General features: G+C 42.3%; 1 protein-coding gene across 1 annotated transcript; it reads left to right on the plus strand.

Annotated features, from left to right (window-relative positions):
• Positions 1-1,245: 1,245 nt before the first annotated feature.
• On the plus strand, positions 1,246-25,772 carry LOC104504877 (myosin-7B-like; the record flags this gene model as incomplete). The annotated part of the gene is made up of 24 exons (XM_010149114.1): positions 1,246-1,387; positions 2,438-2,541; positions 3,170-3,313; positions 5,000-5,156; positions 6,520-6,547; positions 7,419-7,512; positions 8,934-8,954; positions 9,556-9,648; positions 10,954-11,017; positions 11,110-11,208; positions 13,117-13,220; positions 13,647-13,785; positions 14,357-14,475; positions 15,562-15,711; positions 16,712-16,882; positions 17,933-18,112; positions 19,392-19,524; positions 21,317-21,384; positions 22,796-22,883; positions 23,100-23,217; positions 23,498-23,621; positions 24,316-24,452; positions 24,834-25,089; positions 25,530-25,772. Coding segments are annotated over exons 1-24 (2,925 nt in total), but the record flags the coding sequence as incomplete, so codon positions are not given.
• Positions 25,773-25,939: the final 167 nt, after the last annotated feature.

Here is a 25,939-nt window from a genome sequence, read left to right on the forward strand (position 1 = left end):
ATGTGTGTGTATATATATAAATAAAACTGTATTTCTATGATTACTTTAGAGAATACGTAAGAATCAAATTAATTCCTAGTAAAAAGCCAGCAGTTTCAGTGTCGTTCTGTAGGATGTTTCTTTGTCCCATTTGTAAAGTTTTGAATCTTTAAACATAAATATAGCTGAGTAGATGGATATAGGCAGGAAATAGCTGTTTCCAGACTAATTTTTCTAAAAACAACATGCAGCATTTAAAAAGTTTTCCTTCCATAAAGTGCAGCTGACTGCAGCTGGTTATGTTTTCCAAACAATAAAAATAAGACTGCCCTGGGATAACCAAGTAGCTCCTTAGCACTTCGCAGTATAAACCCAGCAAATCGGTCTCATGCTCATGTCCCCTGCCCTCTCTTTCATGATATGAGATTCCTAAACACTGAGAAAACAAGTCTAGGTATTAAGCTGGACTAGAAAATCAGTCTTAAAAAACTACAAAGCCCTTGCAGCAATACTGCAGATACGCTTGCCCTCTGCTGTGCCTTGCTGCAGGTGGATACCCAAGGGGGTGAATTTGGCAACGCCAGCCACTTGGGAAGCGGCACCAGCACAGGACCTCTTCGAGCGGTGTTAGTCCTCGTTTTCCTAAACCACGCCAATTCGCTCGAGCAGAGGAGCTGCAGGTAGCAGAGCCGTTTCCAACTCCAGTGCTGGCTTTCTCCAGCACAAGCATGGGCATACGTCCCTGGAGCTGCAGCGAGGGTGTAACGCGCACCCTTGATGCAGTTCTCCCCCTGCATGCGTGAAGTCGTGCTCTGCAGTTTCCAGAAAACGCCTGCCGGAGACGACGCTGTAAGTGGGCGAGTGGCAGGGCCCCAGGCAGACATGTTGGAGAGCACACGGCTGCTCCAGGAGAATTTGAAAGGGGCCAGAACAGGCCCCTGCTAAGTGGCTTTCAAAACCACAGCTCCAAGTGGTCTGTTCGATCTCCTGCTCTTAAGCACCATTCATGCCACAGAGAGGAGATTAAATTCTTCCGTGGAGATAGCTGTGACCTGTGTTGGGGTTTTGAACCACAGATCTGCCTGGCTTTAAATAAACTGGGACAGGGAAGGGTTTAACTAAGGGTGCAGTATAGCCCCAAACCTGTGTTAGGTATTTGCATTTCAAATTAATCACTTTTATCAGCCACATGGTGCAGAGTGTTTTGTATTGCCTCAGATCATGCAAGAAAAAGAATTTCCCCCCCCGCCTTTCTTTCCTAGACTAGGTCTCTTCCTTTTTCCTCTTTGAGCTGTGCCACCTTGAAACCTTGCCAAGATGATGGACATGTCGGAATTCGGGGAGGCTGCTCCCTTCCTCCGAAAGAGCGAGAAGGAGCTGATGATGGCACAAACCGTTGCCTTTGATGGTGAGTTGTGGTATCCTTTGCACTGCCAGTGGCTGGTTAAGCAGGATAAGGGTTACATCCAAGTGTAGTTGTGGGAATGCAGAGCAAAGCAGGATGTAAAACCTCTGTTGTCCCTGCTGTTTGAGGTGGCTCGTTCAACTAAGTTTCTTTCTTCTGCAAAGCTATAAAAAGCCCCCAGGTAGTACTAAATGGAAATAATCTAACAATTTATGGTAAGTTTGGAATGGTTTTTGTGCTGCTCTGCTAAAGGGAGGATCACTTCTTTGTCCATTTGAAAGAAAACCACCATGCATTCATATTCCTGTAATGAGGGAGATTCTGTGGCTCTTTACATTCTACCTGTACCTCTGTTTCATTTGCTGGCTGTATGACAATCTGATGGTAGCTTATATTTTTCCATAATTTGTTTTCAATAAAATGGATTTCTGTGAGCCCTGAGGTGTAGTACTAAGTATAAATACACTGATAGCCACAGCTTTTTGCTATTCAGAATAGTTGCTGTAACTAAAGTCTGGTGCCGCTACTCCAAACTTTTAAAAAGCCACACACATAACCCAACATGCGTTATTAATATGGCTGGTTTTCAGTACAAACCTCAGAAGAATGTGCAGGAATGAGGTTAAATCTGATAGCTGGCAGGCAAAAAATGTGGGCTGAATTCCTCGCTCAGATGGCAATTTTCTGTGTGACTTTTTAGCAAACACCTTAATTTGGGCTTGGCTCTCAGTTCCTCCATCTGCACACTGGTGATAATGATTATGGGTTTCCCGTGAAGGCTGAGGCTTAGCCAGCACTTGTGAAATATTTTGACACCTTGTGCTGGAAGGATCTAGAGGAAGCCAAGTGGTAGTTTCAAAGGGGAGACTACATTTGGGAGCCCTACGCCTTCTGCTTTGGCAGGCAGCTCCCCAGCGCTGTGGGTCTGCTGCGGTCCCAGAGGTTTTGTGTTGCTTGTGCGGAAAAAGTAACCCGGTAGTAGCCTCGCTTAGCGAGGCATGGTGTTACTGTCTGACGCAAGGCTGTGAACCCTTCATCTCCTTCATTTCACAGGGAAGAAGAAATGTTGGGTTCCTGATGAAAAGAAAGCTTACGTTGAAGCTGAAATTACAGAAACCAGTGGTGGCAAAGTGACTGTGGAGACAATGGATGGAAAGGTATAAAACTGGTCTTGTCTGATCTGTGACTAACAAGGCTGGATCAGCAAGCTCCAGGAATTACCTGTCCTGGTTTAAGCTCAGTTGCCTGTTTCATGAAATGAGCTGTGAGTGGGAAGCCCCATATCTGATGCCATATCAGACTGACATAAGGGAAAACCAGCAATGCGATGGTGAGTCAACGAGTATCAATCCCCACACAGCAGCAGTGAGGTGAGGCTTACAACCAGCCCATTCTCGTTTGGACTCCAGAGGTAAAATACCAGGCTGTTGCTAAATCCCATGGCTCCTTTCACAGCCATGCTACCACGCTCCTTCATTTATCATCTGGGGTAGCTGTGACAACATGCGGTATTACATACATAGGCTGGGTTTCACAGAATCACTGAGGTTGGAAAAGACCTATAAGATCATCCAGTCCAACCACCAACCCAGCACTGCCATACCCACTAGACCATGGCCTCAAGCTCCATGTCTACACGTTCCTTGAACATCTCCAGGGACAGTGACTACCTGGAGCTGAGCTGAAGGACTTCCCTCTACAGGAATTGTGTTCTCCTATAAGGTGTGTGAAGCAGCAGAAAATCCCAGTGTTTTCCAGTGTTGCTGTACTTGTTTGTCATTGCAGACCATGACTATTAAAGAAGATGATGTGCAGTCAATGAACCCTCCCAAATTTGACATGATTGAGGACATGGCTATGCTGACCCATCTGAACGAGGCATCTGTGTTGTACAATCTGAGAAAGCGCTACAGCAACTGGATGATCTATGTAAGGGTTGTTACAAGGCTTTATTTAGAAATCTGCATTTCAAGGGCAGATTTCATGTTTTGAACGTGTTGTGTTCCTCATATTCGGTTTACAACTTTGGTAAGTCACAAAACTGAGGGTCTTGCTCATCTTTTCAGGAAATAGTTGCGTGGAGCTGGCTGGTGTTTGAATACAGACAAACAAAACTGAATGGATCAGATGGTGTCTAGTTCTCTGGTTTTGCTTGCTTTCCTAGGAGGGGGGTGTCATGGGACATAATTTCAGCAATCAAGGCTTCGGGGAGACCTAGTTGCTTTTTCCTCTCCTAATATTAATCCATGTCAGTACCAGCCATGGAGATTTCCTTGTTAAGAAACAATGCCTCAAGCTTAGAGCACACACACAACTTCTTTTAAGTATGTGCCTTTCTATCTTTAGTTCAGTAATTTTATTCCCTTCATTTTCAGCGCTGACATCTGTCTTGTTTCACTCTGGCCTCTTCCCCATGACATCATTAACATAATTTCTGTCAGCACTAGAACAAGCTTCGGTAGCATCTAATTTTGTAAGGCCAAACTTCTGAATGCAGCAAACTGAGAGTAATTGTTTCGGAAATCAGTCAGGGGGATCTATAAATTTTCTAGCCAATCCCTGTTTGGGTTTTTGGTGTTCATCACAGGAACAAATCCAACTTTTTCACATTTGAATTCTGATTGGTAAACATCATCTGCATTTCTCTAATGACCCCTATATGGACATATATGCTTTGCTTGCAGATCAGTACAGGTAGAAAATTAAATTTGTCATCTTGCCTTAATCCATTTACTCGTTGGGGTTTTCCTTTTCCTTGTATAAAATAGGACTGAGGACTCATGCCAAGGCCTTTCTGGAGCAGATCTTAATGATATTTTTAGGGGAAGACACCTGGATTTCACCTGAAACTTGTAGACTGTAACCGAGCTCATTAATCCGTGTGCACATCATGCTTGTGCCCATGTATTTACTGGGTTTCTCTGAAGATTTTTACTTCAACCTGGACTAAGTTCCTGAAAGGTTACCAGCTAACACCGATTCCCTGGGGTTATAACTGAAAATTCGTTCTCTCGCACAATGACCAGGCCCCAGCTAGCTGATGTAGATGCCCCAAAGAGTGACTATAAAGATAGCTTTTACCAACTGTGTTTCTCCAAAAGCTGAATAAAAACTCCACAGCTTTGGGGAATAACACTATGAAGTTGGTTTCTCTTTGAACACCCACCAGAAATTGCCCCACGGTGCTCACACCGAATTAATAATGGAAGTTTGTTTCTCCACCTAAAAATGCCATTCAAACAGGAAAGCTGTAACTTTTCTTTCCTTCATAATGACTGTTTCCAAGAGGAAAAAACTCTCGTGGGGTAGCAAGGCAGAAAATCAGACACAGGGCTATTTGTTGCTCCTTTGTTTTGCTGAAGGGGCTGTTTCTGGTTGGCATCTTGAAAATAATTTCCCCTCTTGCTGGTTAGTATCTGTAGTTTTGGTATCAGTTGCCAACAGGAAGTCACTTAGCAGACCAGTAGCTTTAGAAATTGAGATTAAAGGCTGAAATTCAAGTCAGAATTCAAACTCAGAAGCTGGCAACATCAGGTCCTGCTTGGTTAACTAAGACTTTTTTTTCTTTTTCCTTGAGCATTTATTTTTTCCCTCTTATTTTGTGTTCCTCTCTAGACCTATTCAGGTTTATTCTGTGTGACCATAAATCCCTACAAGTGGTTGCCTGTCTACAAGCCGGAGGTCGTTGCTGCGTACAAAGGCAAGAGGCGCTCGGAGGCTCCTCCCCACATCTTCTCCATTGCCGATAACGCCTACCATGACATGCTGCGTAGTAAGTGGCACTGTTTGCTTTCAAATTTGGTGTTGCTTTTTTTAGCGGATGGAAGCTTGTGTGAGCTTTTGCAGCGTGCAACAAATGTGCAAATGCTCTGCAAGCAACAAGGACTTGGCAGTGTGTGTCAGTTTTTTATACGTATATATATTTTTTTTAAGCTCCCTTGACTCTCCCTGTGGTACTTTTGATAACAATAAGCTCTATTTATGGATTATCTGTAAAGTGCACAAATTTAGCTGTTTGAATTGGGTGGATCCATCAGTTTGTAACAGAAACGGGGCCGTGCCCCAGTGGTCTGTAAATATTTTCCCAGCGTCAAAAATAAGCTTACTCTCAGTTTATGCTCAGTATTCTAATGCTCCTAAGATGTGTGCACTCAAAGGTTAAGGAAGGGCGGCTAGCAAGGGTGCTGGACACACACCGCTTGCACAAACCTGCCGTGGGCGTGGGTGCCAATGAACTCCAGATTTTCACGTGAAATTTTCTCACCCTGACCCTCAAGTTACTGAAAAAAAAAGAGTTTATCAGCAGAGGGCAGCAGTGATGTGCTCACACCAGGTCCTACAAGGCGGCAGGGTAAATCCCAAGGAGACTTGGTGGGAAGACATCCTGCTGTCACCTGTGTTTAATAGAATGGGAAGTGCCACAGCTGTGAGGGGACCCGAGGCGCTGGGTAGAGGGGGATGTGCGTGGCTACAGAGAGGTGCTCTTTATCTGATAGATAAGGGTGAAATATGGCCAGGCTGCATGGTATGTAGCCTCCCATGGTGACGAGAATTAAAAAAAGAAAAGAGGAATTTAGACTGAAGGGCTTGGGAAGCTTCTATGATTTAGCATTTGCTGAACTTGCTTAATAATATATTAAGGTTGCAAAGTGTTTTAATAAATGGTTATTTCTGGTCAGGCCATTAACAGTGGGAGCACTGTAAAACTTCATTCCAGCAGCATGGCCAATGGCCTTGAACAAACAGCAACATTACTTGGGTTGGTCTAGTACTGCAGGAGCAGAAGGATCGGATGTGAGCAAAGTCATGCTCAGGAGGAAGGCAAGAAACATTCTGATGGCAGGAAATTACTTTCTTTATTATAGTTTCCCAGACACAGGAGAAATGTACATGACTGACAGGTCTTTAATACCGACTTGAACAAAACTTGAGAGCGGGATTCAAGGCAGGGCTGGAACTTGCACTGCTGGAGGTCAGACTAGGTGATGCTGGGTTTTATTTTTCCATTTCTTCATGTGATTCTCTCTTGGCTTCACAGGAATGATTCTGGAATAGTTGGTACTCATTTGCAATTATAATAAGCAATTTGTACATCCTCCTAAATGTGTCTCTTTTTTTTCTTTTTCCCTCCACAGACCGTGAGAATCAGTCTATGCTGATCACGTAAGTGCTTCTTTTTTGACTGATTTGAGACTCTGTCGCTGCAAAAAGCTTAGAAGAAAAAAATGCTACTAAAATACAAGTTGACCCTTGAAAGCTCAGCTAAATTGCCCGGAACTCAATCCAAGCCAAGTAACTGGCAATTTAGCCATCTGATGGCTGCACTGAGCCCCATGGGAAAGGAGTAGCCAAGGGTTTGATGGAGACTGGCCCATTTCTGATTCCCATCTGGGTGTTCATTCCAAGTAGGCATGGAAAAATGCTCATCAGGCATCAAGTAGCTTCTTCCAGGGTTAGCCTTGCTGTGGCCACCCTCTTTGGACATAAAAGACTCCTCCTTTTCAATGTGTTTGGTCTTGCTGCAAATTATGTTTAAGAATGTTGTGTAGATACATCTAAAGGAGGGACCAAGGCAGAAAAGAAGAGGCACCTCATTTACTGGCAAGCATGAAAGATGGAGAGTTGGGTGTGTCTCTGTGCAGTTTACATGTGCTCCTGCATAATGCCAGCAAATTATTGCAACTCTTCTGTATGTTTTCTAATTCATTAGCTGTATATAGGTATACCCCAGATCCCAGTCTGGATGTTTGTAATCCAACTTCATGCCCTTAAAGGAAGCTCAGTGTAGCAGGCATTTGTACTAGATTTCTGAGCCCAGTCACGTGAAGAATCAGTTGCTGCTATTGTGGGCATTCGCCTCTTCATTCAGTCAATTTAATGCATTTTCCACTGAAATACCCAAACAGCAGGCTGCAGGAAACAGTCAGTGATTCTGAGAACAGCCTGTGCGCGGGGAGGGGCTGGAAGAACAGGAGGGTGAAAAGATGTTACAGCTGTTTGAGCAATGCCTATGTTGTCTTCCTCCTTCCTTTAGTGGAGAATCCGGTGCTGGCAAGACCGTCAACACGAAACGCGTCATCCAGTACTTTGCCACGGTGGCAGCCCTGGGTGAACCTGGTAAAAAGAACGTAAGTCTGCTGGTGGCTGTTTCATTTCAGACTCCCAAGGGTTTTCTGTTGTGTACAACTAACCTCACAAGACTGCGTCCCAAACAGCAGACCGTGTGCTAGACCTCAACAGTCACGGTTAAGAAAAGAACCCGTTGGGAAAAGATACTGATGCTTCTACACGGCATTACTGAGATCATGTTGTTCTGAAGGTAGAAAGGCAGTGCTCTCCTGAACTTGCAACGCTCCAGACAGAGCAGCAAACCCACTCCTGGTTCTGAACATCTGCTTGTTGCTGCTGCTTTTTTCTAGGAGTTATATTTTTTTGTCTGTGTTAAATATGTTTCTGATCATGTTAAAGCTGGTCAAGTGATAGGGAGACTGTGAAGATTAAGGAATTTTACTTTTTTCACATGGAAAATAGTCTTCAAAAGGACTAGGATTATCATTTCTCATCAAAATGTCTGTCTTGTTGAAAGCTTTTTTGTCCACAGAAATGGAATGTTTTGACAAAAGATTTTTTTTTTCAATCAGCTCTTCTGTATTTCTCTTTGGATAAGTGCTGTTGTGCTTATAAGGGCTCTCTAAGGTTACAGTGAATACTGTATTCATGCTGCTTTTTATCTTGAGTTGCTATGAGCTTATTCACTACAAGCTTCATTGCACTTGAAGGCTCAGTGCTCTTTCGTGGTAAATTAACTGACTCCTATGAACTGTATTTATAAGGCCAAAATTTCAGGCAGGCTTGGAGTCTGTATGCATAACCGACATCACCAAAACCTAATACACATTCATTTGAGGCCTACGGGGTTCTCTTAACAAATGATGGAGTGATCCAGAGCCAGCTTTCTGATTGCAATGGGATTGGTGCTCATCATGGTGTCTGAAACCTGGTGTGCTCATGGAACAAGTGTGCCAATAACGGATACTGTAGCTGGAAGATATTTAGCGTAACTTATCAGCTCGGGTCACATTTTATTTTCATGATCATCACCCTTATTTTTTTTCTCAAATAAACCCAGGGTTCAAGTCCAGCATGACCTAATTGTCTAAATCTTGTCTGTTTGCATTAACATCCTTTTATTCCCACCATCTGGCACCAGTCTCTTTTCTCTGGCCAGCTAGTTAGCCTTTTGGCTTCAGTGTGAAACATCTCCAGAACAAAACCAGGTAGTTGGTTGGAGCAGGGGTTAAAACAACAGGTTGGGTAGGAACAGCACTTGGCTATTTTGTGATGTATGGTAACGCAACGTAACAGTCGCATGTGCTTTTTGAAGGAAGGTTTCAAAAAGTCCTGCTGGTGTGTTGGTGCCCACTAGACATCTCACCTTGTTCATCTTTATCTTTTGTGATGTTCTCCATGTTAGTACTCACATTCTCTCTTCTCTCTTTTTTTTTTTTTTTTGGGTGTATTTTCCTCCTTTGTGTTCCTCTATTGACAGCAACCAGCTACCAAAACTGGGGTAAGTCATCAGCTTTGCTCTTTTATCTTTCCCATGAGAAAATGGTTCTGGGCTCTGTCCGTCTGTGTCACGAACCTCAGCATTTCACTTTGCGTGGCTCTCCCAGTGAAGGATCCCGGGAGCCCAGGCAGTTAAAGTTGTTTGCTTTAGCAAAGTGAAGTTTGTGCAAGTGACAGTTAATGCTTTTCTCACCTCCAAAAATCCCAAATATTACAAGCTCTGAGTGCTTTCAAATCTAATGCATTTTAGTGCTCGTCACTGTCTTCAATAGCCCTTTCTCCTACACACTTTACTTGGATGTCCCCACATGCTTCCCAGTACCTGGGAAGATACGGTGATTTCTTTCGCATGCAGATGGCATAAAATATCAAATCTACGAAGCGACACCGTAGAGAGCAGCAGAATGCGTGAGGCCTTTTAAGCACTCTGACTGACGATCTTGCTGTTCGGCTGTTTGCACTGTGCTCACACCCCTGGGGTGGAGCTCCATCACTTTGCTATGGAAGCTTCTCTCTATAAGTGAATGCGTGGCTGAGTTATGGTTAACGGCTGAGTATGTGGCCTGCAGGTTTCTCAATAGTATTTCAACCTTGATTTCTAGGGAACCTTGGAGGATCAAATCATTCAAGCAAACCCAGCCCTAGAAGCTTTTGGAAATGCCAAAACTCTGAGAAACGACAACTCCTCACGTTTTGTAAGTCTGTAACATAACAATGATGTCCTCTTCAACAATGGCCACTTAATAGCATCTCTGTAATAGTCCCTTCATAAGCTGCGTCTCATTCTGTCTGCTAAAATGGTTGGATTTCCACACAGTGGAAGAATAACAAAGTAGGATCTAACTAGGAACTACTACCGAAAGGATTAAAGATAAACAAAGGAAGATCCACCCTGAATAGTTGTTTAAACTGTACATGATCAGGAGACAAGCAAAGCTGAGCTTTATGAAGCCCTTTGAACAGCAGGGGCAGATCTTCCCCAGGACTGCCTCTGCTGCATAGCCTTATTTCCCTACTGTGTTTCCACTAGCCTAAGCCATCCCCTTCTCCCTGTCACAGCTCTGCTTTGCCACTAAGACTCAGGAATACACCACAGTCCCTGCTCCCTCCCACATCTTCCCCCGCTGCAGACCCACACATCTACCTTTGGTCCATACCATCTCTTATCTTTTTGGCTGAGTAAGCCGCCTCTACTTGTCTCTCAGTGCTGACATGACCCTGAGCCTCTCCTCACTTCCATTAGGCTTGCAGGAGAGCGATCCCCTTGGGAGCTCTGCCCCTGCCACATCTGGTTGACGTTACCTCAGAGGTCCAAAAGGAATGCATGATGATGACAGCCTGAGTTTGTAGTCTGTGCTTCCCTAACAAATCCTGTTTAAAATGGAAATTGGAAGGGGCAGAGAGGGGCAGAGGTTGTAAGCATCTGTAGAAAGCTGCACAACTGTATGAGGAGTTTGTCAGCTGGAACAAAAATTACATATTTTAAAAAGTTGATGTGTTTGAATGTGATAAATTAAATGAAAACTACTAGATTTTTATTAATTGGGGGGCTTGAATATGCAAATTTAATGGGCAAAGCACTGTAAAATGAGAGAACCCTTCTGATGTAAGGAGTTGAATGTAAGTTTGAACTACAAAGGAGGAAGAGTCAAAACATAAGCCTGTGTGTCTCATGCCCAGGCTTATTGCTCTGAGTCCTGCATGACAGTAATGTGCATCATGAAATGGGAAGCTGTGTGCATTCCCCTGTCTTAGCCTGGCAGATAAGTACTCTCTTATCCTTTCCCCACAAGCTGATTACATAGCTGTGTGTACAGATTTAGGCTTGGAAAAGTGTAACATCATTGTTTTGATATTTCTCATTGAAAACCTGCCTGTGCAAAGCCAAGGAGTTAGCATAAACTGATTCTTTGGCCAAATGATTGCCTTCAAGCAGCGTCCTTTGTTTCCCTCTGTGTGTACTATATGCACTAATTAGAATATTCTTCTGTGTGAATTAGGGTAAATTTATCCGAATCCATTTTGGAACCACAGGCAAGCTGTCATCTGCTGATATTGAGATTTGTAAGCAGCAAACTCTCTCCTTTTAAAAAATACAATTGCTCATCTGAAAGCTTGGAGTACCTTTCTCACTGAATTTTCTTTTGTGAGACTAGATTTATTGGAGAAATCCCGAGTGATTTTCCAGCAACCAGGTGAAAGAGACTATCACATCTTCTACCAAATCCTGTCAGGAAAGAAACCAGAGTTACTGGGTAAGCATTACGTGGATCCACAGCTTTTAAGAGCCAACCTCTAGCTGAATAGCCAGTGACTGAGGCGGGAGCAGGGGGCAAACCCCTGTGCAGAAAGACACTTACGCTTCCACTTGATGAAATGGAACTTCCACTGTCAAATATACTCTTTCAAAGATGCTGTTCTAATCAGCAGCAACAGAGACCATTTGTCTGAGATATACGGATGTGGGTACCCTATAAAGTGAAGTGATATTACAGGCTAGTCTAAAGGAATGAGACAGACATTTTAAAACATAGCATTATAAAAGCAAAAAAAGTCACGCTGAATTTGTGTAGTCCAAGGTCCCGAAACACCTGCAAAATACACCTCCAAAAGTATGTGTGGTGATAAAACATTAATTATCCAGATTTTCATATATGAGATTTGCTTATAGGTCCGTGAAGAAAAGCTCGTTTCCTCTTTCGGCCCAAAGTGCCAAAACTGCCAGCCTAGCACGCTGTGTAGCCAGAGGCAGTACACAAAGCTGCCTGCTGCTGATTATGAGGCGATTACCCCCTTCAGGCTTCCCCTGGCCGAATGCAGTCCTGTAGACCTGCTGGAGAAGAGCAGAGAGCAGAAGAGATCTCCCTGATCCCATCTCCTAATGCTTTGCATAAAACCTTCACTAGTGATGTGGTTTGCTGAATGTAATTTGTGCTCTGAAGGAGCACATTTTATAAAATACATTGAAGAGTCACTTTGCTGCTTCACTAAACTCCTACCCAGCCATAGCAATCATAATCTGTTTTGAAGTCTTATTATCCTGACAGTGGTCAAGTCCCTAACCCTCTTAGCTTTTATGCGACCTAATTAATGACAATTACGGGAAAGATTTCAAGGAAGCATTGCACTGAGATTCCTGTGTGAATCCCTGTGCTGGGAAAATATGGTCTTTCTCATAAACTCTGTTTACTCCACAATAGCACACACCTTTCTGGCCAGTAGGATCATGTCTGCAGGCTCTTGAAGAGGCTGAAACCAACAGGGGCTTCTTGTTTTGTAGACAAGAAGTGGATGTGTTTGTATACAAATACATACATATCTGAATATAGACGAGTCTAAATATAGAAAAATACAAATGTAGATAAATGAATATATAACATAGTGACTCCATAGCAAAGTACCAAAGACTTACAAAGAATATGTTACATTCTGATATACCGCTATATATAGCGGTATATCAGAATATACAAATACTGATAGACACACATATATATATATTTACATAGATACATATTTAGACCTGAAGGTCAGTCTGTATGTATATAAAAGATTGAAATCTAGATGAAACTTTGGTCTGCTGAATGTGGGTTATCTGTTGATTTAGGGTAGCAGGACTCCCTGTAGTTTTGCAGCCAGCTAGCTTTCTAGAAAACCACACTACATTTTCGGGTGTTGATGTGAAGGAAGAGGAAAGAGAAGAGAGAGAGAGTGTCATATTCAGGCTTTTGTTCATGAAGAGCCAAGTGTCTTCTCCAAAGAGTCCTGGAAGTTACTGTTTTGTGAGTCTGTTATAAAAGAGGGGAACGATGCCCACTGTCCCTGTCTTGGGCCATACTAAAATCTTCTTCTCTTCTGTACTTGGATGGGATTTTTACTCCTACAGGTATGCAAGGCAGAGTAGGGCTATACAAGAAACTATGAACTCCATATACTGCAAAATATGCTTAATAGATGTGTATGCAGTATTTCCATAATCTTGGTCTTCAGCCTGGAATAGCAGAATGAAAGAGTTGGTTGCTGTCCTGCAGTTGTAAAAAAAAAAAAAAGAAACTTTATATGTGGTAGTGCAGAGAAAATTATATGTCAGAGTTGAGCTTTCAGTCTCCCTTTTTTTTGGGATACCCTGAATGGTGGCGGTTTTGACCTTGGCAGTTCTTTTACAGATATGCTACTGGTATCGACCAACCCGTATGACTACCACTTTTGCTCACAAGGAGTAGTTACAGTGGACAACTTGGATGATGGAGAAGAATTGTTGGCAACAGATGTAAGCCTGTATTGATTTGACTTTGTTCTTCCTAGATTAGGTGCGTGTGGGGAGGAAAATTGCTGGCAGGAACCTAACTTCTGTCACTGAAACTATTGGGCTAAATTGAAAGCAGAAGTTGGCCTTAGTTGCATTCATACTATGAAGCACGAGGCCTGATAAACTATTATACTTTTGAAACAGGCCTTGCTCCATGTAATGCCCATGGACATAATGTTCTTATCTAGCATTTTATGTATCAAAATTATAAAGGGAGCTTTCCTCCTCTTTGTCAGCCATGTCTTCAGGGTGTTCCAATGGCTTCTGTATAAGATAACACCCCTTGGCAGGTTAGTAATATCTGCCATGCAAAGGTAGATTGCAGAGTGTCAAAATGCCATTGCTTTTGAAAAAAGAAGTGACAAAACATGTGTTTCCTTTTCACAGCAAGCCATGGACATCTTGGGATTTGTGCCAGATGAGAAGTCTGGTTCCTACAAGCTCACAGGTGCCATCATGCACTTTGGGAACATGAAATTCAAACAAAGACCCAGAGAAGAGCAGGCAGAGGCTGATGGCACTGAAAGTAAGAATAACACCTAACATTACTCCTTACCTTCAAAAGTCTGGCAGGTGTCATGTGTTGATGGAGCAGCAGCCTGTTTGCTTTGACCTTGCACAGCGTAGCTCCTGTTCAGCCAAGAGTTCTGTGCTTTATTTGCAGCAGTGGCTCGCTCAATGGTGGGTAACTTTGTTTCGTAGAAGGTGAATAGACACAATCAGAATAACCCAGTGAAATTCCATTTTTGTGACCAAAAAGGTTGTAAAAAAGTTGTTGTCTTAGCTTTCTCTTTCATGTCTTCAGGTCTTGCTTCTCTACTTCCTCTCCCACCTGAAACTGTCTATAACCAGTGTGGAGATATGTTATTTTCCCTATACCTAAAGTGTTTCTCAAGCGTGATTCTCACAGCAATTGAGGTGTAAGGAAACTAGATGACCTTCTCTACCACAAGGGAGAGTACAGGCATACATGTCACAAATCATTAGAAGAGCAAGGTTTCTCTTTAGAAATGGATGTACTTAATATTTTTTTCTTGGTTGAGCATGTTTCCATGTAGAAATTCAAAGCTAGCTGAAACCTTGTTTCTCATGATCAGGTGCTGACAAAGCTGCCTACCTAATGGGAATCAACTCCTCTGATTTGATTAAGGGTTTGTTGCACCCTAGAGTGAAAGTCGGCAACGAGTATGTGACCAAAGGTCAAAGTGTTGAACAGGTAAGAAGCTTTCAGGGTATTTGAAGAGATGTCCCACAAGCCTTGAGAATCCATCTGTAACAGCTCAGAGAGGCAGACAGCTGCTAAAAATATTAACAGGTACTTCTAGTACCTCTTTTCATTTTATATCCCTAAACTTGAGGGATATGACAGTGAAACTGTGGGAAACCAGTAAAAAGACTCACAAAGGAATAGTGGCTGGCACTTCCCTAGATGGGGTTGTTTTTCCTGATGTGTTACTAGCAGTCACTCAAGGAAACCAGGTGCAGTAAAAGCACATGGGGATTGATATCTAATTCTGGATGAAAATAGTTACCTAGAAGAGTTGAGCCATGGATTATTTATTCACTCATCACTTATTCATTATTCATGCAATTTTAAGCTCTGTGTGACCTCAATCAGCTAAAGGCAATATCCACTTAAAAGTATCTCTTAATTTAGGAAACAAAAGTCCTTGGGTTAGCACTGCTGCAGCTGTTGCTGTATTGTAGATGATGCTGCAGCATTTTGGTTCCAATGAAACTTGTTGTTTAAAGACAGGCTGTGGTACAGGCTCAGGAACTTGAAAACTGCTGGAGGGAGGTCTGTCTTATCGGTGTAGTTGCGCATAGGCTAAAGAAGAGACTTTTGACAGACTTTTCCTATCACCTGCTTATGCCATAGCATCCCTCAAAAATTAGAAGCAGATGGCAATGAGAAACTTGAGCACAGACCTCCCCTATTCTGGCAGTAGCTCTGGACAATGTGGCTGGCGTCTGACCCGTGAGCTTTCTGGTGCCTAACTTCCACAGCAATGTAAGGGATTAAAATATTTGCAGCTTGCTGTCAGCTGTTTCCTAAGAGGAACCTTACGAGCACTTTATGTACGTGTTAGTATACATACGTATACATAACAATTTAAAGAAAAGTCAGCATGGGTAGTGGGAGAAGCTGTGTTGCATTAAGTATGCCTTGCTGATTATAAGAACCATTGTCAGATTACATTTAAACTGTAAGTAAGGATTGAAATAGGCTACTGCCCTGAAGCCCTTATGTTCCACAGTGGATTCTGTTCCACACTGTGGCATTTTCAAACCTGTGTTTTAGGTTTTGTATGCTGTTGGAGCCTTATCTAAGGCAGTGTATGACCGAATGTTCAAATGGCTGGTGGTCCGTATCAATAAGACCTTGGACACTAAGCTGCCAAGACAGTTCTTCATTGGAGTCCTGGATATTGCCGGGTTTGAAATCTTTGATGTGAGTATTAATGTGTGAGGACTTGGTGGAAGGACATGAAAGGTACCAAGCAATAGCTCTTAGGTCGTATTTCTTTTTCTAAGTGAAGAGAAGGCAGAGGGCTGAGAAAGCTGTAAATAAAATGGTGTATATGATTTTACAAGGTTTTTCCATGAATAGATGTAGAAAACACTCAGCATTTAGCACAGCTGGACATGCTAATAGTTCCTGGGGAGGAAGAGGGTTGGCAACCTTCAGCAAATACAACATCTCACATGCTTTGGTCTGTGTTTTAGGAGAATGTATTGTTCCTACTCTCTCTCTTTGAGAGAAAGCGTCTTCCAGAGGGTATGATATTTCTTTTTTGTATCTCAATATAAGAGATACGTGTTCATCTCTATATAAGAAAGAAATTTTTTACAGTGAGAACAATCATTCACTGGAACAACCTTCCCAGGGACCTCCCCAGAGTCCCCATCGCTGGAGGTTTTTAAGATGTGATTGCACTGGGTGTTAGACAATCTCATCCAGGCTCACTCTCCTCTGAAAGGTTGGGCCAGATGACCTTTCGAGATCCCCTCCAGCCTGGGCTGTTCTGTCATTCTATCATCGCTGTCAGCAAGTGTATGTGAGAAAAGCACATCACACTTCTGTTTCTCAGAACCCATTCCTGAAGAGAAGCGCTTAATGCTGTTGCTGCTCCCAGTTGCACCCCGTATGCAGCAAAGCACGCGTTGGCTCTGCGTTACAGGACTGGTGTGGCATGCTTCCGAAGGAAAGGCACATGCATCCTGAGAGACCCGAACAAATCCGGGCACCCTCACGCTCTGGAGGACAGCACATGAGGCAGCCAGCAGCCTGCTACTCAACTCCCTCCTCCTTTGCCTTCAGTGTTATGCTCAGTAGTTTCCCAACGAGTTACTGTTTAGAAGGTTCTAGATGTAAACCTTTTCCTTCTTGCTGTTCCACCAAGCCCTTACCATAGTTAACTGTGTCATAAATGCTTTATCTCCTTTTGCAGTTTAACAGCTTTGAGCAACTCTGCATCAATTACACTAATGAGAAACTGCAACAGTTTTTCAATCATCACATGTTTGTGCTGGAGCAAGAAGAGTATAAGAAGGAAGGCATTGAATGGGTCTTCATTGATTTTGGCATGGACCTGCAGGCCTGTATTGATCTGATTGAGAAGGTATGTGCAGGAGTGCTAAGGTGCATTTACTGAATTGGGTGTATTCATGATGACCCCTTGGAGATATCCTCGAGTCTCGGTGAACAGAGTAGGATGAAGATCAGGACAAGTTTCTTACCTTTCTACATGCAATACAGAATCAAAGGAAAATCGGTATTTGTGCATTGTGGCCACTTGGCTTTACCTCTGTGAGTTTGCCTCACAGAGCCAACAGTAACCACCAGCTGTAGCTGCTAATTTGTATGGCTGTATAATCTTCTCGGGTTTTCACTTGTGTCCTTCTCTGTCCCTACTGTTCTTCCATTTACTTTCTTCCACGTATGCTTAACTCCAAACTTATTTGTCAGCTTTTCAGGACAAATGCTATGCTTCAGTCACTGCCCTGTACCTCTCCCACATGAGGCTCCTGTTTCTTACGTTACACATTGATGTGCAAAGTCCTTTGCTTCCCTCTCGCTGCTTCACCAGCATGGGATACACTTTCCCTTTTCTCTTCTCTATGAGGGTAGTGTGGTCGTGGGAGTGAGAGCTGCCCCTTGCTCTGTCTTTCTCTCTGCCATCTCCTGTGGCATGGCATCTAACCCTGCTGATCTGTGATGAAAAATGAAATTTTGAGTCTTGTTTAACAGGACATTTAGAACAGCTGGAGTAGGAAGGCTGATATTAAGTGCTCTTCTACCTGATCACTTTTTTCTCCAGGGGTAGGACATCTGTACATAATCCTAGTCCCCCAAACAATCTGTCCAGTGCTAGGAAGTTGCTTCATCTTTTCCTGAGAGATGAATGATAAAATGGTGGTTGGTTCAACTGTCTTGAAAGGCAAATCAAAGCTTTTCTGGAAGTCATCATAAAGCCTCCTAAGGCAGAAGTGACATACTGAATAGTCAGAAGTGTAGTTATTATTTTAACAGAATAGTCAGAGGTTTCCTCCTCAGTATGAGAAGAAAATTTGCAGGCTTGAAATTCCATCAGGTCAAACGTAAAGGCTGTTCAGCCTCTGAAAGCTGGCAGCCGAAGCATTTTCCAACTAAGATGTTCTTAAATCCACAGCCACTGGGGATCCTCTCTATCCTCGAAGAGGAATGTATGTTCCCGAAAGCTACAGATATGACATTCAAGGCCAAACTCTACGACAATCATCTTGGCAAGTCACCTAACTTACAGAAGCCCAGGCCTGATAAGAAAAGGAAATATGAAGCTCACTTTGAACTTCTTCATTATGCTGGTGCAGTAAGTTCCTCTGCTGATGGGCAGACTTTGGATTAGAGGCCTTCCAGGTAGGGTTTGGCCCCTAGTGCACAAAGAAGGAGGGTGGGAAGGATGAAGAAGGGAAGAAAGGAACAGTGAGGAGTAAAAGATCTCTACTCTCTCTGCGCAAGTATTGCAACACCGTAAGATGCCACCAGAGTCCAAACATCTGGTCCTTGGATACACAAATAAAATGAAACAAACTGGGGAAGGCTAATAATGTTTTTGCTGAATATATGCCTTGCCTTTATCACTTTTTCTTATAATCAAATTCAGACTAGTGATTAAAAAGCATCAGCATCTAACTTTCCATCTTGGTTCCCTGTAGAAATGAACTGAGTAATTTCTGCCTAGCTTTTTAGGGAGGGGTAAAAGAATAAATAAATAAAATTGACAGCACTTTTTACTCACATTAGGACCAGTGTGTGAAAGTAGCAAAGGGAAGTGGGGTTAATTCTGCTGTGAGGGTTTAGTTAACAGGTCGGCTGATGATGGGGTGCGCAGGAATACAATCCATTACTGTGATACCTGAGCCAAAACTTGACCAGTTTCAAAGCTCTGTTTTCAGACCCAATGGACAGGAAGAATTTGAAAGGGACACAGGAAATTTTTTTTATCAAACTACAGTTGATGTGAAGCCTCAGCACAGCAGAGCTGGAACCTACCCACTGCTGTTAATTTCAAATTTTAATTGAACTTTAAGCTAATTTTGTGTTTATTAAGAGAAAGAATGTCCATCTTGCTCTTTATGTGTATTTGTTAATGTATTCAGCAAAGAAAATCAGAGTTTCTATCCCCTTGTGGTACTAATAATGGAACATATTTTCCCACTAAACCAAGCTGTGGCAAAGTCCAGGAGTTAGATTTTTAGTCATAAAATCTTGATTATGGCAGAGTAGCAGGCTGTCCTGAAGTGAAAGTACTACTTGTGCAGTTATAGGTGAGTACTTACTAGTAGGTTCCTGGGACACAGATGACTTCTCCCTACAGCCAACCGCATGGAGTCCCTGAGAAAGTGTAGGGACCAGATAGTTTGGAAGGGGTGTGCAGGATACAAATGGTAATTATTAGGAAGAGTGTTTTGGGAATTAGGAAGCAGAGAATTGGAGGGGAAGTGATGAAAAACCGGGTGGCTGGTACTGCTCTGAGAGCAGCACTTCACAAAAGGTCCTTGGCTTCAAGCCAAACCAGCAAGAACTACGGGCAGCCCTGAGGGGGTAACATTTGCAACTTCTGTTTTGTTTTCAATGCCTTGCTGTAGGTTCCCTATAACATCATCGGGTGGCTTGAGAAGAACAAAGACCCGCTTAATGAAACGGTAGTAGGCATTTTCCAAAAATCATCCAACAAACTCCTGGCAAGCTTGTTTGAGAGCTATGTTGGCGCTGACAGCGGTAAGCGGAATCAGCTCACATGGGTTTTCTTTCGTTTCTGGAATGCATGCTTGGGAATGAATTTAAGAAACAAAACAACTCTCTCGAGTGCAACTGACTCAATGCTAAATGAGGCAGTGACTAATTATTTAGATGTGCACAGCATCTGTAGGAGTCTGCCAGTTATACCAAGGAGGCCATTAACTCAGCTAGTTTGAATGCGTAATATCTCCGAGCAATTTTGGCAAGGAAATCTGTGTCTTGTGAACACTCCAGTGGGAGTTTGAGCATGCAGATGTTCAGATATGCAAGCAAGTGTTGCACAAAAAGTTTTGTACATAAATGCCTACAGGCATGAACAGTTCTTATTTTCCATGCTGTAGTCCTCCTTGCTAGCCACCCTGCATTAAATCAGAAGCACAAAGTTGAAGAGAGAGTTTTGGAATGTTTTGTTGGATTAGTGGCAAGTAAGCACTGAAGGTACCCAAACATCATTCCACATTGGCCTAAGTAGATGATTTTGCCAATACATCTTCCTTTTTGTTTGACAAAGACCAGTGTATGTCTGAGAACGTATTTAAGCTGCATGCTTTACGCAGAACTGTTCTATTTGTGAGAAGACAAGTAGCAGGCATCCAGAAAATTGATCTTAAGTAAGTAAGACTGGCATTCATTACAAAGATGGAGCTCTTTTGTCCTGAAGTTGCAATCACTTACAGCCTATTTATTAGTAACCTCATTTCTACAGATGTTGTTGTCACGAATCATAAGATGCTCTCTGAGGAAGCAAGCAGCCTGCAGACTTCATAATGCGAACAAGGAACGGAGCTGAATGGCAATAGCAAAAATCCTGCCACTAGCAAATTCTTGCAAGTTACTAACTGCCTATTTGCCTGTGGATATTCCTGTTTGTCAGAATGCTACCTTGCTTTTCCTCTGTGTCAGGAGGAAAGAACAGCCTGCTCAGATTAGCCTCTTCCAGTCTCGTCAGTGTCGCTTTCAAAAGGGGGAAAGGCTGTGGATAATTGCATCAAGCACATTGCACTCTTCACTTCTTCCTTTATGCTGACTATTGTTGACAGGTGACAGGATGCCAGACCTCCTGGGACTGATCTAATGGTCCAGTGTTTAGAAAGCTACAGCAATTGCTGTACATTTTGGGGTCATGTTTAGCTCTTGTGAAATTTCAGAAAGGTCATGAAACAAAGCAGGCATTCCTTTGGAGGATGAGTGATTTTGACTCTGAAGTTTTAAGCAACATTCTGGGGATGCAAAGCTACTGTATCTAAAATTACAAAATAAATACTTGCCTTCTATTCTGGACAAATGTGACCTGCACACCTCATAGCAGACATGTGAGAATCAGTGTCTATACAGTACAATGCAAAGTATAAATTTTCCCTTAGCATTACTTTCCTGCATCGTCTCACCCTGTAGGCTTTTTAATTAACTACAAGTGGCTCTATTTTGTTAAAAGTTATTTTTCTGCCTTTGTCATATTTATGGACTTTCTGCATAACAAGTGATGCTGTGTAGATCTGGAATGCAAACGCAATCCAGAAAACTTTCAACAGTCTTTGACAAAAACCCCAGTATGGACAGAGAGCTGCAAACTTACGATATATCGCACGTGACGTTCAGAATGTTTTGTGTAATATTTGGACAATCAGAGCCATCAGGTCATTAGCTATGTCTTTCATTCAAAGGGAGCTGCACTATCAGAATGTTTTGTCTGTCTCTCATGCCCTGCCTGTACCCCTCACTGAGATACAGATTGTGATTTTTCCTTCCTTCCTTTTTTTTTCCCTCATAGCTGACCAGGGTGGAGAAAAGAAACGCAAGAAAGGTGCTTCTTTTCAAACGGTGTCCTCATTACACAAGGTTTGTTTACCTCTTCCCACCTGGTGGTTTAAGACAACACCTCGAAGCAGATTGTTAAGGATTGTAATGGACAAAAAAAAATATTGAAATCCAACATCAGAATTTGATTTTAGGCCTGGGTTGTTGCCCTTGGCTAAGTGAATATATTGTTATTAAAACCACATGCGTGAGGGGTTGCTCCATTTTATCTTCTTTGAGCATTCAGGAGATGAAATGTTTTTATTCTGTTTGAGAAAGTATCACAGAATCTTGTGAGCAACCTTTATCACTTATTTTGTGGCTTATTGCTTCATGCATGTGTGTGGAGCAGGAAGTGATTACAAGTAATTTGCTAGTCCCTATCTGATTACTGTTTGTAATTGGATCCTAGGGTTAGAGCAGTCATGGAAAACAAAAGTTGTTGGCTGGAGTGTCATACAGCCTCTTTTTGCCTGAGTGATTCCCATCTACTGAGACTAGCATGTTCTGGTGGAAGTTGTCACTGGGATCATCCCTGGGGAAAAATGGAACCTGTAATTTACCATTAATACAATTTCTTCTGGGTAACATTGAGGAAGCTGTAATATAGGTAAACCTCAGGAAGGGAAGTAAGAAATCTCCCACTAGTCATGTCATTTTATCTTGTCTGGAGGTACGCCTCATGAAGGGAAATAATGGGACATTGAGACCTGTATCTTACCAGCTGAAGAAGTGCAAAGATAGCTGAAGGATCACTCAGACAGTACTTGAATAATCCACAAATTGAAGCCCTCTTCCCAGCACACAGCGAGCTGCTAAGTACCCAGCTCAGGTTGTCTCATTTATCACCCTGACTGGCCTATGAGGAATTTTCAGCCTGAACCGTTGTGCTGATGACATTATGTTCCACCTCTAATGGTCTCTATTTTCTGCTTAATAGACAGCACTCTTTAAAAAAAATAGGGACTGAATGGTTGGCTTCTTCCGACCTAGCTTATGCCTGCCTGGGAGATGGCTGATTAAGATCAGTAACGGGCAAATGTTTAGCCAGGAGGATAAAAACCTAGCTTTTATAAGGAACAGATGAGAAAGGTGAACTATCCTCACTGAGCAGGGAAGTGACTAGGCAAAAATGCAGATAGCTTTACAGCAACGCTCTGCAGGATGATATAGCATCTTGCTTGCTGTTCATCTTGTTCCTGACATCTCTGTGGTTGTAAGTAAAACATGTCTTCTTCAGACTTTGCTAAAAATTGGTGTGGATTCCTATAATAAAGTTGATTTGTACTTCAATTTATCAAAACACAATAATTTTTGTAAGCTTCTGATTTTGTTGGAGACTATTTAGAGAAATGACCTTAATAAACTTAACAACCAACAAACCAAGTAAATAAGTGATTGGAATTCCATTAAACCACTAAAGCTAATTGTGTTTTTAATATGTCTGTTCTAGGAAAATTTAAATAAGCTGATGACTAACCTAAAATCTACAGCCCCTCACTTTGTACGATGCATTATCCCCAATGAATCAAAAACTCCAGGTATGGAAAAAACAACAGTCTTAACATTTTAGTATATTTGGACTATGTCTTAGTTCCAAGTCACCAGATTGTGTTTAAATACTGTGTTGTTCACCTTACCCGATGGTGGTGTTCTTTCAGGAGATGACACCCCACATTTTCCAATTCCCTGGGTGAAATGAAGACTAAGCCCTATGGAAAAGTTTGGTTTAATTTAGCCTTGTTTTCCCCCCCTAGGTGAAATGGATGCTTTCCTTGTCTTGCATCAGCTCCGCTGTAATGGTGTCCTGGAAGGCATCCGCATTTGCCGTAAGGGTTTCCCAAACAGAGTGCTTTATGCTGACTTTAAACAAAGGTAATGCAGTTCTCTGTTGTCTCCTGTCCTAACCCCTCAGTCAGAATAAGCAAAGCATGTCTTCTCATTCTTATTTGACGTATTTTATTCCATTCAAGTTTATCTTCCAGTCAGTTTGCCTGAACATGGAAAGCAGAGTTCTGCTCTTCCTTGTGCCTATGTAGATGCAAAGTAGAAAATTACCCTAGGTGATTTTTTTTTTTAAGTTTTGGGAGAAGGGGGGCGGGGAGTGAAGCAGAATCTAGGCCAATTTTACTCATCACTCATCTGTTATTAACAGGTACCGCATTCTGAATCCAGGAGCGATCCCAGAGGATAAGTTTGTGGATAGCAGAAAAGCTGCTGAAAAACTGTTGGCATCTTTAGATGTTGACCATAACCAATATCGCTTCGGACACACCAAGGTAACCAGAAAAGACCATCACTGCACATGTAAAAAGTGATGGGTGTAATATCTGCTTTGCAGAATGGGACATGATGGAATTTCTGGTGGTGGCAATTAAGGAAGATTTGTTAATAAAAGGAACCAGCAATATAGCAGCAAAGTGATATTAATTTTAAGTTGTGCTGGAGGAATGTTGTTTCTCTGACACAAGCTCCCACAAAGCTTTTATCAGAGCTTAACTACAAGCAGACGCAGCAGCAGCTGATGCTCCATGCCCCCCAGTGAAACAATAGCTTCTTTAATATAGTGTAAGTACACTCAAACATATGTGGGCCACAAGATCAGCTACGGCTTTTGAAATGAGGCCGTGTGCAATTATGACACAATCCCTTTAGCAGGGATTTCTGGGAGTTGTGAGTTGTGGTTCAGCTGACTTGCTTTAACCCTGCCACAGCTGAAAAGTACTGTGGCAATAAAAATGTGCCAATAAAATAGTTTGGCCTATTCAAAACTGGGGAGATGAGACCTGATTTTGAAACAGCTTTGGAACTGTGGAGTGCAGTCCCTGATGCAAATAGTATTTGATCCCCTATACTATTTTGCTTTAAAATGAGTCAATAAAAATACCAATCTTCTGAACAATTTCAATGAAGTCTGTGTAACTTGAATAAAATAATTCAGCGTGATGAAATGACATCTGTGCATGTACCAAGGTGTTCTTCAAGGCTGGTCTCTTGGGCCATCTAGAAGAAATGAGGGATGAGAGACTTGCGAAAATCTTAACCATGATCCAGGCAAGAGCACGTGGCAGACTGATGCGGATTGAGTTCCAGAAGATAGTGGAGCGGAGGTATGAAGGCACCCACTTAAATCTTAGCAGATAATAGTCATTATCATATAATTATATGTTGATCACAGCCATTATTACAGTCCCTCAGGCTAGAGCAGCTAACCCTACATTAAAGGTTTAAAGTAGATGCACGATAAAAATAATAACAAATGTATATTAGTTGCCTGCAGCTCTGGTAAAAATCAGATTTGGAAATTTTACATGTCCCTGAAAATCAGGAGTTATGGAGGAAGTTTCTTGTATATCTTGGATCCTAGTACAAGTTCCTAAGATTACTGAGAACAAAGACATAAAACTGACTGAGAATAAAATAAAAAAACCCTCACCTTCTCAATTCAGGCTAAACTTCAGGGAATTTTGTTTGTTTTCTTCTTAAACCAGGGATGCCCTTCTTGTAATTCAGTGGAACATCCGTGCTTTTATGGCCGTGAAGAACTGGCCCTGGATGAAGCTTTTCTTTAAGATCAAACCTCTTCTGAAGTCTGCAGAAACTGAAAAGGAGATGGCCAATATGAAGGAAGAGTTCCTGAAATTGAAGGAGGCCCTGGAAAAATCTGAAGCCAGGAGAAAGGAACTTGAAGAAAAGCAAGTCTCTTTAGTTCAGGAAAAAAATGATTTGCTTCTCCAACTCCAAGCTGTGAGTAGACACATGTATTCATATATTTATTAGATGTTCTTTGAAACTCAAAGGGTTTACAAACCAGAGTGTTAGTGCAATTCAACTAAAATAAGTTGTTGGTCTTGTTGGAGTCTTGCCAAAAATTAGAGCAGATAGACATTCTCATGTTCTAGCATATACCCAGGTGGGCAAGCAATGCAAATCTTAACAGGTTCTGTCCAAGGCAATGTCTGTGGCAGGTAGATGTGGAAGTAGTCTTACATGTGACTAGTCCTGCTCACCACTGTCTCACCCTGCTCTATTAATTATTGTTGGTCTTGTCTTCTGAAATCAGGAGTAGGAAATTTTCCTTACACTACTCTCTATTGTTGGATCAGGGTCTCTGACCATTTAGAGGGTAAGGGAGGAAGAAAAAAAGCCAAGTAGTCATTGCTGTCCTCTTCCTTGTGCCACACCAGGAGCAAGACACTCTGGCAGATGCCGAGGAACGATGCGACTTGTTGATTAAATCCAAGATTCAGCTGGAGGCCAAAGTCAAAGAGCTGACGGAGCGAGTTGAGGATGAGGAAGAGATGAATTCTGAACTGACTTCTAAGAAGAGAAAATTGGAAGATGAGTGCTCTGAGCTCAAGAAGGATATTGATGACCTTGAAATAACACTTGCAAAAGTCGAGAAAGAGAAGCATGCTACTGAAAACAAGGTACCTTTAGAACTTCACCATGTGTTCGAAAGAGGTTGGGCATGGATTAACTTTACGACAGGAGCTACTGGTTGTCGGATGGCTTTACACTATCTGTTACATAGACCACACTGAGGGATCAGTATATGCAGAGTTATTTGACCTTATGAATCATAGAATCATAGAAT

The sequence above is a fragment of the Eurypyga helias genome, unplaced genomic scaffold, assembly GCF_000690775.1.
Source record: "Eurypyga helias isolate BGI_N326 unplaced genomic scaffold, ASM69077v1 scaffold37223, whole genome shotgun sequence".
Lineage (NCBI taxonomy): Eukaryota > Metazoa > Chordata > Aves > Eurypygiformes > Eurypygidae > Eurypyga > Eurypyga helias.